The sequence below is a fragment of the Sciurus vulgaris genome, assembly GCF_902686455.1.
Source record: "Sciurus vulgaris genome assembly, chromosome: 14".
In the NCBI taxonomy this organism is placed as follows: Eukaryota; Metazoa; Chordata; class Mammalia; order Rodentia; family Sciuridae; genus Sciurus; species Sciurus vulgaris.
The window spans coordinates 52134733-52149248 of NC_136475.1; the positions used below are offsets into that span (position 1 = coordinate 52134733).

The following is a 14516-nucleotide window of genomic DNA, read 5'->3' on the forward strand; positions in this document are numbered from 1 at the left end:
AAATTTCCCCTTAGCCAGTGAACACCTACCTCAATTTGAGGTTTAGCGACACCTTTTCAACGGATTCAGACTCAAGCCTGTCTGAAGCTTATCTAGCTCACCATGGCCTTGGGGTCAGGAGCTGACCTGTGTATTTGCATTGCTGCGATGAAGCGCCACAGGCAGGATGGCGTATAAAGCACAGACCTTTCTTTTCCACAGTTCTGGAGACTGAGGCCCAAGGCGCCGACAGCTGGGGTGTGGCAGAGCCCACAGTGGGAGGCGCTCCCTCGCTGGGCAGCCTCTGATGGAGGGCCAGGCAGATCTTGGGCCCTTAGACAGTGGCTACTCACACTCACAAGGACCCCGCCCCAGGCCTGATTGCTGCTGCGGTCAGTGTCATCCTCGCTGTGATGTCAGCTGCCCATGTGATTGGGGGACACAGATTCAAGTGGTAGCTGACTCACACCTCTGCAAGGTGCTACTTTTTAAACAGCAGAGTCGCCCGACGAACAGCATGAAGGTGTGAAAAACATGCAGGAAGCAGACCGTGGAAGGACCCCAGGGGCAGGAGAGATGCAGCAGTGCAGAGGCACCCCCTCCTGCTCCAGCCAGATCCGCCTGGCAGGAGGCCCCCAGTTTCCGCTGCTCAGTACTAGTCAGAAAATGACTGCGAAGGCCCTCCAGCACTGACCTTGCAGGTGCGAACGGATTCTAGCACAGAGCCCTGAACACTGGGAGAGATGGCGTCCATGCAGCCAGTGCAGAGAGGCCATGCCCTTCTTGCCTGTTGCTGAGCAGCCCTGGCTTGACCGAGGCCTCATGGGGAACCAGCGTCCAGGAACCATGCCAGGACTGGCCCTAACCTAGGTTCCCTCAGGGCCTCTCGGGCATGGTCAGGGGACATCAGGCTGCTGCCTGTGGGCCACATCCAGACACAGGCTGTTTTTTCACCATCCACAGATAAGAATGCCTCCCCCCGCCCCTTTTTAATGGTATGGGGACCTTTCATTTGACACATTTGATGAAATTCCAATTTGGGGAATTGAGGACTGAGCTCAGTGGTAGAGTGCTTATCTAGCATGCACAAGGCCCGGGTCATCCCTAGTTCAGTAAGTAAATAAAAACGGCATCCATGAAAAGCTTTATTGGAACATAGCCAGGTCCTCTCATTTACATATTGTCAGTGGCTGTGTCATGACTTGGATGTGAGGTATCCCCACAATGCTCCTGTTAATGCAGATGTGTTGGAGGTGCCATGATTGGACTGTGACAGCTGTGACCTAATCCTTCCATCCTCATCCAATGGACTGACTGGGTGATCACTGGGGCAGGCAGGGCCTGCCAGGAGGTGGGTCACAGATGTGTCCTGGAAGGGTGTGTCTTCCCATGGCCCCTTCCTCTCTGCTTCCAAACCCCGTCAGGATCTCAGTGGCTCTCCTTCATCACTCCCTTCTGCATGATGTCTAGCCTCATCTTGGGTCCAGAGCAATGGAGTCAGCCTACCATGGACTGAGACCTCTGCAACCTGGGTCCAGGGAGGTGTTGGAGGGTTCCCTGCTGTACCTGGGTGTGAGGTGATGGAGGTGGTGAGGGTCCACGCTATGCCTGGGAGTGGGAGGTGGAGGTGATGGAGTGTCCCCTACTGTACCAGGGTGTGAGGTGATGGAGGCGGTGAGGGTCCATGCTGTGCCTGGGAGTGGGAGGTGGTAGAGGGTCCCCTGCTGTACCTGGGTGTGAGGTGATGGAAGCAGTGAGAGTCCACACTGTGCCCAGGTGTGGGAGGTGGTGGAGGTGGCTACTGCCTGTGCTCTGTATGGGAGTGGGAGGACGTGGAGGAGGTAGAGGGTCCATGCTGTGCCTGGGTTGGGGAGTGAGAGAAGGGGAGCCCTACATGCCTGAGTGTGTCTCAGCTCTGCTCTCTGGCTATTCCCAACCTCCCTGCTTCCTGGCCTTCAGTGGGTTGGATCCACTGGGCAAGGTCTGTTTTCTTCTCCTCACTTCAGTGAGGGCCACCATGGCAGGTGAGGGCATGGGAGAGCAGAGCTGAACTTTCCCAGGCCACTTCCCTCCTTATTTCCACTCTGGATATTTTCCTGGACCTTCCCAGGGTTCCTGTGCCAGCATCAGATGGCCAGGGGTGTTACTCACCTCCCTCGTACCTTGAGTTCCACTGCTCATTGGGATCTACCATTTTCCAGAAAGCTCCCAACTGTCCTCTGAAGTTCTTGTCAATTAGACCGTGGGCCAGACTGGAAGTAGGTTACTTGCTTAGGTCCTGGAAGGAAGCTGTGAAATAGTCATTCACGGTAGGGGTTAGATTTTATTGGGCTTTTCACCACTCAGGTCCTGCTCGGGTGGGGGCTGATCCACACAGAGCAAGTTTAACTCAGAGACCTGGGGACCCGCATGGACCTGGACTGGAATCCTTTGCCCTGCAGTTGCTCAGTCAGTGAGCTCAGGAAATCTCGTCATCTCCTGCGCCCAAATTTCCTCCAGTGTGAGATGCCAGCTGCTGCTGTTGGGGAGGAATAGGTGTGAAATAATGTGAGGTACAATCACAGCACCGGGCACACAGGACGGGCCATGGGCGGAAAGCAGGCAGCTGTTTTCCAGGGTGACCCTTGCCCTCTGTCTGCTGCACAGGCTTTTGATAATAAGGGGTTCTGCCCCTTTAACAGGGCCACAGCCCTCTGAAGCCCTTCCTGGGATCACCTTCTTGGTTAGCTCCAGCAAGTCAAACCCCTGGACCTGACTTAACCCCAGACATCTCTTCCCATCTCTTGTCTGCAAGCTCCTCTCTGCATGTTCTGCATGGAAGCTGCCACTTACCACTTTACCCCTGGTTCTTGACCTGGAATGGCCTCCCCCTCATTCCCACATCCACATTCTTCCATGCCATCCAGGCGATTCCATTGCATGTGTCCAGTAATGGGCACAGTGGGTTTGCCAGCCCAACTTGCAGGTGAAAGAACCCCAACTTTCCTGAGGGCTTAGGTAGGGCCGTCTCCCCTGGTCCCCACCCCAGTGTCAAGGTTGGGTATGGGATTCAGGCATGGTGGGTCAGAGTCAGCACATGACACCTGAGGGGCAGGTACCTGGAATTATGGGACAGGGACTGTTTCTGAGAGGTTGCTCCATGCCCCAGCTGGCAGCCTGCACCGAGAGTGTCCACCCTGGCTCCATTGGAGGTTCTGTAGGACAAGGAGGTCAGCAGTGAGGAGATACCACTGAGGCAGTGGGAGAGACAGAGGAGCCTGTGCCCAAAGCCAGCGCCTTCTCACCTGCTGCTCCTCCAGCCCTGAATTCCCCCTCCCCGTCTTCTTGGGTTGATTTATTCCTGCTGCAGCCTGTTCAGGTGGGTTCCTATCCTGTAACTAAAGTGTTGTCTGAAACTGTCTCTTTTCCATTCTAAAACTCCCTCAATCCACCCCCAGTTTATTTCCAGGGAATGTAGATCCACTTGGTGGCTCTGAGCTGTGGCACTTATGCACCCTGTTTTCCTCCTGGTGTCCTTTGATCTCTGGCACTTGGCACAATTGACTTCATTTGGAGCATGTGTGCTTCTCCCATCTCTGCCGAGCTCTGGATGATAAAAACTCTGCAAATCTAGTGTGTTCATCTCCTACTGCAGCATAGCACAACAGTGCCATTTTAGTAGCTTGAAGGATGTGCACATGTGTGTTATCTCACAGTTGCTGTGGATCAGGAATCTGGACATAAGTATGTCTGATCCTCTGCTCGAGGTCCCAGCAGGCTGAAATCAAGGGGTCTGTGGGGCTGTGATGTTGCTGGAGGCTCAGGGTCTTCTTGCAAGCTGCTGTTGGAATTCAAGACCAGAGCCTCTGCTCCCGAGGGCCACCACGGTCCCTCTCATGTGGACCCCTCTGCAACAGGGCAGTTTGCTTCCTCAAGACAGTAGAAGAACCTTCTCTCCAATCTGCTACAGTGGAGTAATCACAGGGTGGTGACTCCTCACCTTTGTAAATTGAGGGCAAGCTGATATAACATAGAGAGTTAGTATCATCTTCCTAGGTTAAATGTTTTCCTAAAATCATCATTGTACTGTTCTTTACATTTTCTTTCTCCTGTTTGTTCTGTGTTCTAGTATCTGTATTTAATTGTGAGTCATCCATTTCATTCTTTATCAACTATGAGTTTAAAGACCACTGTCCACTATACAGGCATTAGTGAAGATGTAGCAGTCCTTTTTAACTGATGTTCTTTGTCTTTTCTACTTATCCAGTATTGGCTACCTCTGACCTGTGTGTTCCACACAGGAACTGTGATCAAGGCTAATGCTGGACTTCCCTGGCAGTTGACTATTTGGGAGACAATATCCACTTTTTTGGCAAGGGAGAATACCAGGGATTGAACTCAGGGGCACGCAACCACTGAGCCACATACCCAATACTATTTTGTATTTTATTTAGAGACAATGTCTCCCTGAGTTGCTTAGTGCCTTGCTAAGTTGCTGAGGCTGGCTTTGAACTTGAGATCTTCCTGCCTCAACCTCCCAAGCCACTGAGATTACAGGTGTGTGCCCCTACTCCCAGCAATAATATCCACTTTGAATGGAAGAGTGCAGACTCAGTGGTATATTTAAAAATCATGTTCTACAAGCACAAAAGGATCTAATAAACTGGGCATGTTGCTATGGTTATTTTGTGTTAAATTTTTAAAATAAAGTGAACAATTAAGAGGAATGACTTAATAAGACTGAGAGGATGAAAATGAAAAGATAAAAAAATGTGATTGACTTGCTTATGAAACTGCATAATATCTCAGAACAATGTCAATATACAGAAAGCTGCTGGATGCTTTCATTGAAATTTATTAAAATCTCATGGTGCATAGAAGAAAGTTGGATAGCTGGGACTTCCTCATTGTGCTTTGCAATGGATCTGCCAGTGCCAATTTGCCCTCAATCAGTTCTCAAAGTCATACATCTGGATATCCTGAAAGAGCTTTGCATTAACTTCTCTCTCACCCTATTAGTGTCCTACTGGGGGGTTTACTGGACTACTTACTGATCAGATTCATCAGCCTATGCACTCAAAGTATGCTCATATTCACTGCTCATATTACTAAACAATGTACAACCAGGTTGGTAATAAATAAAAAAGAAATTAGAAAATGACTTGCAATGATGTATTGAATTTGGGCCAGTAAAAATTTCACATCAATAAGAACTGAATCCAGAAACTGATAAAAAAAAAAAAAAAAAAAAAAAAAACGAGGATTCAAAAATGATATATAAAATTGGAAAACATACCATTTTAGAGGTCACTGCAGAAGACCTAAAATAATCACTATCAGGAAAAGAGTAACACTATGAATAATATAGATACCAAATGACTAAGAGAACTTGAGGAATATTATAGACTCACCAATCACAAAATTTAAACAATGTTGTTATGGTTCTTTTAAACCAAAATTTCAAATAGTGACACAAAATAAGATAGAATCCTCCAAATACTGAAGTATTGGCAAATGTCATTAGAGCCATTCCCACAGAAAAAGGGAAAGTAGAAGGACAAACAAAACAAAAGCTCATGTCAGGTGACTATACTGTTGAATTGCTCCACAACTTTAAAAAAAATAATCAGTTTAAAACACAAATCATTCTAGATGATACATAAAGGGAAAATGTCTCACCTGTTTTATTCAGTCTAACATAATCATGTACGTGGCAAAAATACTTCTAGAAAGAAAATTACCAGTTAATCTCTTTCAGAAATTGAAGGCAAACTTCCTTTAAAAAGCAAGCAAAACAGCAGGGTGCAGAGGTCCACACCTATAATCCCAGCAACTCCAGAGGCTGAGGCAGGAGGATCTTGAGTTCAAAGCAAGCCTCAGCAAGTTAGTGAGGCCCTAAGCAACTCAGCAAAACCCTGCCTCTCTATAATATATAAAAAAGCACTAGGGATGTGACTGGTACCAAAAAAGAAAACAAACAAAAATCCAAATAAAAAAACAAAACAAACAAATTCAAGTCAGTCACAGGGAAATTTCACAACTAAGTTGTCCTAGAAATGAAATGATATGATGATCATATAAAATACAGTGCAATTCATCCAGTTTTTAAAAAAATGAATGAATTCATGATCATCTTAATAAATATAGAATATAATTTGATAAAATTCAATATAAAAATCTTGCTAAATTATAGAAATAAGTAACTTCTTTCGATCTTCTAATAAAATATATCTTCGGTAAAAAATACCTAGTATAACCATAATGATGAAATATGAAGCTCGTCCTCTGTACTTAAGGGAAATGTTCCATTATCAATTCTTATTCATAATACTAGAATTCTGTCTAAGGCCAAGAATGAAAAAAATGTGTACTGATGAAGAGGAAACTCTAACAATATGTACAGGCAGACTGATGACATATGTGATTATAGAAAACATCATAAATACCTAAAGTTTTTAAATTTGCTATAAGCAACCTAAATATAGTGACTTTCAATTATATTTCATGTATCATCCATAGAAAATTAAATATTTAAAAAGCTATTTATATTCCCGCCAGGAAAGAAAACCAGTATGTCAAAGAGATGTCTACACTCCAATGGTTCACTGCGGCCTTATTTGCATCAGTCAAGATATAACACTAAAGTATCCACTGACAAGGGAATTCATTGTGACAATGTGGACACAATGGAATACTAGTTAATGTTCCCAAAGAGGAAAACCTCTCACTTGCAACAACACCATGGAAGACTCTGTAGAACATTATCCTAAGTAAAGTAAACCATGCCTACAAAGATCAAATGATCTCACTTATATGTGGAATCTAATAAAGTCAAACTCATGTAGGGAGAAAATAACAAAACTGTGGGAGTGAAAGTGAGGTGATAAGTAGTTCATCAAGGTATAATACTTCAGAGAAAGAAGAGCATTAAGTTTTTGAATCTACTCCATATCAGATAACTATGGACAATAATAAAGTCTATTTATTTACAAATGATTTACTAATTTCAAATTTCTCACCATAAAAAATGATAAGTAAAAAAGTAGGAATAATAATTAGCTTCACTTAATTAAGAGATGTTGTATAAATGTATCAAAATTTCACATTATACTCCATAAATGTATGCACTTCTGATTTGCCAATCAAAAACAATAGTGAAAAATTTTACACTTACTGATTTTTTGATTTATTAAGAATATTATTTATTAAAAATCAACATTTATTGTCAGTGAGGAAAAGGTACATTCAACATTGCTGGTAAGACTGCAAATTGATGCAATCATTATAGAAGGCAGTATGGAGATTCTTCAGTAAACTTGCAATGGAACCACCATTTACCCCAGCTGTGAGACTCCTGGGTTTGTACCCAAATTACTTAAAATCAACATACCATAAATGACAAGGCCAGATCAATGTTTACACTAGCCCAGCTCACAAGAGCTGAACTATGGTACCAACCTCGGTACACTTCAACAGATGAAAGAATAAAGAAAATGTGGTATTTAGCCCAAATGGAATATTACTCAGCATAAAGAATAATTAAATTATGGCATTTGCACGTGAACGGACAGAGTTGGAGAATATAATGTTAAGGGAAATAAGTCGAAGCCAAGGAACCAAAAGCCCAATGTTTTCTTTGATATGTTGACACTAATTCATAATAAAAGTGGGCTAGGAAAAAACAGAGGTATATTGCCTTGGACGGGGGGAGTGAAGGCAAGTGAGGTGGAAAGGAGATAGGAAGGATACTACAATGCATTGGACCTTACTACCCTCTGAGCACATGTGAGTACATGACCAGTGTAATTCTACACCATGTACAGAAAGAAGAATGAGAGTTATACTCCATTTACGTATGATGTGTCAAAGTGCATTCTACTTTCATATATAACTAATTAGAACAAATAAAAAAATGAATATATGTAAATACAAGTAAAAGTGGTACAGAATAGAAGTCACAGAGATGAACCCACACATTTATAGTCATCTGATCCTTGACAAAGGTGTCAAAATACACCTTGGAGTAAAGATAGCCTTCTAAACAAATGGTACTTGGAAAACTGGTTATAATTATGAAGAAGAATGAAACTAGAACCTTGTCTCTCACTCTGCACAAAAATCAACTTAAAGTAGACAAAAAAGTTTTGCAACTTCTAAAAAACAAAGTAGAGTCAATGGTCCAGCATATAGGCCCAGGAAACACCTTTCTCCACAGGACCATTCTAAACCTCAGAAAATAATGCCAAGGTTAAATAAATGGGATGGCATCAAATTGAAAACTTTCTACATATCAGAGGAAATGATAAAGACTGCAAAGAAGCAAACTAATGAATGGGAGAAAATCTTTGCTTGCTATTCTTTTGACACAGAAATAATACCTGGAATATAAAAAGAACTGAAAAATATTTGCACCCAAAAATCAAATAACCCAACTAATAAATGGTCAAATGAATTCAACAGAAGCTTCTCAAGAGGAGAAGTACAAATGGCCAACAAATATGTGAAAAGATATTCAACCTCACCACCCATTGGGGAAATACAAATCAAAACGACACATTTATATGATCATTATGGAAATCAGTATGGAGGTTCCTTGGGAAAATAGGCATGGAACTACCATATGACCCCACTATATCACTCCCTGGTATTGATACTAAAGAACAGTCATTACGCTATGGGGATATATTCATTCCAATGTTTATAGCACCTCCACTTACAACAGGCAAATGGAGTGATTCTGTCCAGCAAATATAAAATGTCTATTATAAACAGCAACCCAAATAACATGGCAAGAAATGCAACAGACCAGGATTATTATCTGCAACATAAAGTCTGGAATCACACTGAAATATATAATGGCGATTCAATGGCACTTTCTAGTAAGCTGTGATAGTCTCATTGGCAAAGTCTAACAAACACTTAAAGAACAAGATATCAGAATTCTGTGCAAATATTTCCAGAAAATTAAAGAGGTGTGAAAACTTCTCATATCTCATATCTGAATTACAATGTTAATCCAAATGTTTGTAAGATAATGTAAGAAATATACAGATCAACACCCAAATGAGAAAGGAAAGAATTCTTAACAAAATTTAGGAATAACAATATCAATAATGGATACAAAAATGCATCAGAACAAATGGGAATTTAGCCCATAATAGAAAGTTGCTTTAACATTTGAAAAAGCAGTCAAAATCATTCACAATCCTGAGAACCTTACCAAAAGAAACCAACAAATAATCTCCACACCGTAACAAACTGACCTGCCAACAATCTTATGCCCAAATCATAATTTAAAACTCTTGGCATACACAACTTGGAACCTTTAGAGTCAGATCCCACCCTCAAGAGAACATCTCTAACAGCATATTTTCTGCTAAAGAGAGAGACATTTTCCCCATCAACTCAGGAACAAAGCTAAGCTATCTACTCTACTTCTCTTCAACACTTCACTTTAGGGATTAGCCAATGCAAATAATAAAGGCAAATATGTTTGAAAACAGATATACAAAACATAATTGTCCCCATAGGAAATTTTCAGCATCCCACAAAAACTCATACAATCGATGTGTGCTTTGTAATAGTCAAAGATGTCTGATGGCTATAGATAACCTCATTTTATTCTTATTCAGAGGCAATCAAATTCACAAATTAAAATGAAAATACCTCTTAGAATAAATAATATGCAGGAATCCATTGATGAAAGATGTGAATGATTTATATAATAAAAACCATAAATGTTCCTCAAATTACACAAATACCTGAATATGTTGAGATATATGCCATAGTGATGTGTCAAATTCCTTTTCTTACAAAATGCATTTTTAAAAATCTACACAATCTTAACATTCTTTGTACATATGTCATCATCCAGAAACAGTAGATATTTCAAATAAGGAAGTCAGTTTGTCCACTATGTACATGGAACTGTAAAATAATTTACCCATCAGGAGTCTGGTAGAAGACCTTCTCTTCCTCCTCCTCGCAGTCTTGTTCTCCTTGTCCTCTTCTTTTCAAGGTTAGGGGAAAGCGGAGATCAGGGTGTTCTTCTATGATAGGCATGGGCCTTCTCCAAATGGGCAGTAAATCTTCCAAAAGACTTGGGCATTTGCAACAGGCAAAGGTGGCAAGTCCCTCTGGCCTTACCCTTTTGGGTAGAACCAAGACCATGCACCATAGACAGGGACTTCTTCACCTTCCAGAAGCAGTAAAGGCCTTTGCCTGTGGTTGTGGGCCAATGTGGGTGAGCAGGGCCCAGGTGTGGGGGCTCTGCTGGCTCCCACTGGCTGAGTGCCTGCCACTCTTCTCAGCACAAGTCCTGGGTGGCAGCTTCGCCTAGTGGAACAGGATTAGGCTGGAGAACAAGCACCTCGCAAGGTCTGGGCTCCCACAGGTCATAGTGCCTGCCACCATCAGGTCGCCCAAGCCAGGCAGAGCCTTCCTTGACCAGCAGTGTGCAGCTGCACAAGGCATCTGGGCATTCACAGATCAGGGGTCAGTGCCTGGCCCTACCCCCAGAATTTACGTGACTCTGATTGGTCAATCAGAAACAGTCACAATACAGTTTTCTTGCTTATTTTTATACAGTAATAATTTCACTGATTTAAAAACAAACGAGGCATGGTGGTAACATTGTGGTGGAAAAGGTACGCTCCTGCACTCCTGGAGGGACTTCAAATAGGTGCAGCCATTTCAGAAAACAGTATGGAGATTCCCCGAAAAACTTGCAATGGAACCACCATTTGGCCCAGCCACACCACTCCTCCATTTAGACCCAAAAGACAAAATCAGCATAGTACAGTGCCACAGCCACATCAATGCGTACAGCAGTTCCACAAGAGCTAAACCAGGGGATCAACTGAGGCGCCCTTCAACAGGTCAATGGATGAAGAGAATGTGGTATAAATACACAATACCGTATTATTCAGCTTTCAAGGATAATTAATTTATGGCATTTGCAATTAAATGGACAGAGCTGGAGAATATCATGCTAAGAGAAATAAATCAAGCCAAAGAACATATGCCGATGCTAACTGACAATGAAGGAGGGCAGATAGGGGAGAAAGGAGGTCCTTAGCATTAGACAGAGGACAGCGAAAGAAGAGGAGGTGAATAGGAGTAGGAAAGATACTAGAATGCCTAAGACATTATTACCCTAGGTCCATATATGATCATATGACCGGTGTATTTCTACATCATGGACTACCAGAAGTATGAAAAGTTACACTCCATTTATGTATGATATGTCAAATGCAATCTCCTGTTGTGTATAACTAATTACAAAATAACAAATAATGAAAATCAATATATATTTGAAATTCCATGTAAAAGGAGGGGCAGAATAGAAGACACAAACCCACACCTTTACAGTCATCTGATCCTTGAGAGAAGTGCCGAAATACACACTGGGGTGGAGATAGCCTTCTAAACAAAAGGTGCTTAAAAACTGGTTCTCCCTATGCAGGAGAATGAACCTGGAACCTTATTTCTCACCCTGCACAAAAAGCAACTCAAACTGGATCAATGATCTAAGAATTAGAGGGAAAATGATGCAACTTCTAAAGAATAACGCAGAGTCAACATTCCAGCCTAAAGGCCCAGGCAACACCTTTCTCCATAGGACCCCTAAACCTCAGGAAATATGCCAAGATTTAACAAATGGAATGGCATCAAATTAAAAACCTTAGGCACAACTGAGGAAATGATTAAGAATGTGAAGTAAAAACCTAGAGAATGGGAGAAAAACTTAGCTAGCTACTCTTCTGACCAAGGATAAATATCTGCAATACAAAAGTCCCGAAAAAACGTTACAGCCCAAAATCAAATAACCCAATTAATAACTGACCAAATGAATTAAACAGAAGCTTCTCAAAGGGAACAGAGTGAGGGAACATGGCCTCATTTTTAAAGTCACTGCGTGTTGAGTAGAGGGCTCAGAGAATATCCTAAGATTAGTCACACCTCTGTGATGAAGAAACCATCTTTTGAGAAATGTTTCTTTTTTTTCCCTGCTCACCAAATTTATTTAGTTAGTTTTTATTTTTTACAGACTGCATTTTGATTCATTGTACACAAATGCGGAACATCATTTTTTATATATGATTGCATGCTTCTCTAGAGAGTTGTAGTGAGGATCATACTTTATTTCTAGGGAGTTACAAGATTGATTATGGAATAGTTATTGTTCTTAAGAGTTCCTGGGTTTTTTCCCCAAGAAACTTTAATGTCATGTAAAGGTTATATTAGAAGAAAGTAGAAGACTGTTGTGTTAAATTCATTTCAGGAAAGTAAAAATTTTAAAACCCAAGTGTTGAGAACAGGGTTCATAACCCAGCTTCTGCTGAGACAGTGTTAGAAATAAAGTGCTATCCTGATTGTATGCCTCTGTATCTGTCTGGCCCTCCTCTCCTTGACCATAGTGTGGGGTTTTTCAACATTTTAGGACAGAGAGAGCAATATTCATGGGGAAGGAAGTTTGTACTGGGACAGTATTCTCCTATGAAAACCCACATGTCCTTTCTTATAGTAGATACATCCTTGCCTTCAGAAATAATGGTTGCTTTCTCTCAAAAATTTCTCTGGTTCCCATGACCAGGCACTCCATGCTGTCCAGAAGAGCTGTGGCAGTCCAGTTCTGCTACATGATCAACCCTCCTACCACTCTTTCTGGACATTCCTCTCTAAAGTCATATATCCAATTCAATTCTATCCCATCTACCCTCTCCTGCCAGCTCCTCATCCTGCATTCTTATTTTAGAGTGTTATTTTTCTGTCTTTGTAGGTGCCATCTCAAATTTTTTTTCATAAAGTAAATACTGGCATAAATAATTTCAAACCTTCTTTTAAAATAATCCTAAAAACTATACAGGATAGGATATTGCCTTTTACTTCTTCCAGACTACATAAACTAAACCTTTCTATAAAGAGAGGTTGCCTGCTAAAAAAAACAGAAAGCCAAAAATTCAGTTATCCTGATACAGTAAATGTATCTTACCTGGTTTTACGTATTTATTTTAGAATCATTCCGAAATCAGAATTCAGTTTTTAGAAGAAAGAAAATAATCTAGGGCTGACTTGTCACGTGGTGAGAGGTTTTCTGAATGTAGCATCAGAGTGAATTCTTTGAGTAACTCAAGACAGGTGTTCATGGAGTCAAGCAGGCCCTCTGAACAAGTATGGGTCACACTCTCCTCTACCCAGGGTTCCCGGGGAGCGCTATTGCCAGGAGATGCTGGCACAAGGTGGGGTCAAGGAGCCCATGCTGATGGTTCAAGGTAAAACAAAACCAAGAGTAGAAACTTTTCTTTGTGTGTGTTCTGTTTCTTTTTAAACATTTTATGAGTTATACATTTTGGTGTCCACTTTCAGAATGTTACTGAGATACTAATAGAAAATTGTTAAATTAGTTCTAAATTCTCAAAAAACATGCTCTTAGATTTTGACAGGTTACAATGAGTATGGTTTTGTTTATTGTTTTCAGCATAGAGAACTCATTTGCTTCTTCATTTTTCTTCTGAAAAATGCCAAAGCTTCAAGATAGATGTTTTTACCTATTGAAAAATAAAACCTAATTAAATCATCTTTTTTGTGATATCATAATGTTTGTTTTACTATAAACTTTGAGTAGTTTTTTTAATTTAAATATTTTTACAGAAAATTTAACTGTAAATTGAAATGGCCATCATAATTTTTTATGGAATGTTTGCACAAATATTTCTAACAAGATCCAAGTATTATTGAATACTCTCAATATATTAACAAACATTTACAGCTGAACCTTCTGAATGTTGGACAAAATTGCATTTAGGAAATAACTCCCAATATTGGGGAAGTGTAATTTTCGTTGTAGCAATGGAGTGAGTCCTGGTAGTAACTGGTCTAACTTAAATGTGTCCTGGCCTACCTATGTTGAATCTAATGACTATTACCCTTTTTAGCATTCCTCCTGATCCTTGCCTTCAACTGTTCACTTATACATCTGGTCTTGCTGTGTTGCATGGACTGGCCTCCATCTCCTGGGCTAAAACAATCCTGCCTCACCTTCCTGAGTAGCTGGGATGACATGTGCATGCCACCGTACCCAGCTAGAATTGATTTAGATCATTTTTATGTATTGGCTAATTTAATCTCAGTAGCTCTTTAAGGTAGAAATTATCATTATCCCCATTTACAGATGATTGAGGGGGTCAGGTCCCCCACCTGTGCAGAAGGCAGCAATCTGAATGAGCTTACTGAGAAGCCTGGTTAAGGTGGTATTTCTATCCTGTTAAATTATTTTCTGCTTTTTGTACTGTCCTTTGGCAGCAAGTCACTAAATCCAGTACATGAAACACACACACACACATAATTAAACTCACCTCCTATGGAGGTTTTATATATATATATACATAATTTGGAATGCTGTAAGGAAGGCTTGTCCATTCTCCATTCTTTGATTTTTTTTGAGAATTTATACCAGTGCGCATTTATATATATATTTTTTCCAACACTGGATGGAAATCCTATACTGTGTTATTTTGCTGCTCAATTGTTTCCAGCTTAGGGGCTGGGGGCATAAC

General features: G+C 41.3%; 1 protein-coding gene across 1 annotated transcript; it reads right to left on the minus strand.

Moving 5' to 3' along the window:
- Positions 1–1907: 1907 nt before the first annotated feature.
- LOC306643900 (uncharacterized protein) lies at positions 1908–10516 on the minus strand. The gene is made up of 3 exons (XM_079110253.1): positions 9902–10516; positions 3078–3173; positions 1908–2268 (listed from the first exon to the last, which is right to left on the minus strand). Exons 1-3 carry the CDS (start codon positions 10126–10128, stop codon positions 2211–2213), a joined length of 381 nt encoding a protein of 126 aa, XP_078966379.1. The 5' UTR covers positions 10129–10516; the 3' UTR covers positions 1908–2210.
- Positions 10517–14516: the final 4000 nt, after the last annotated feature.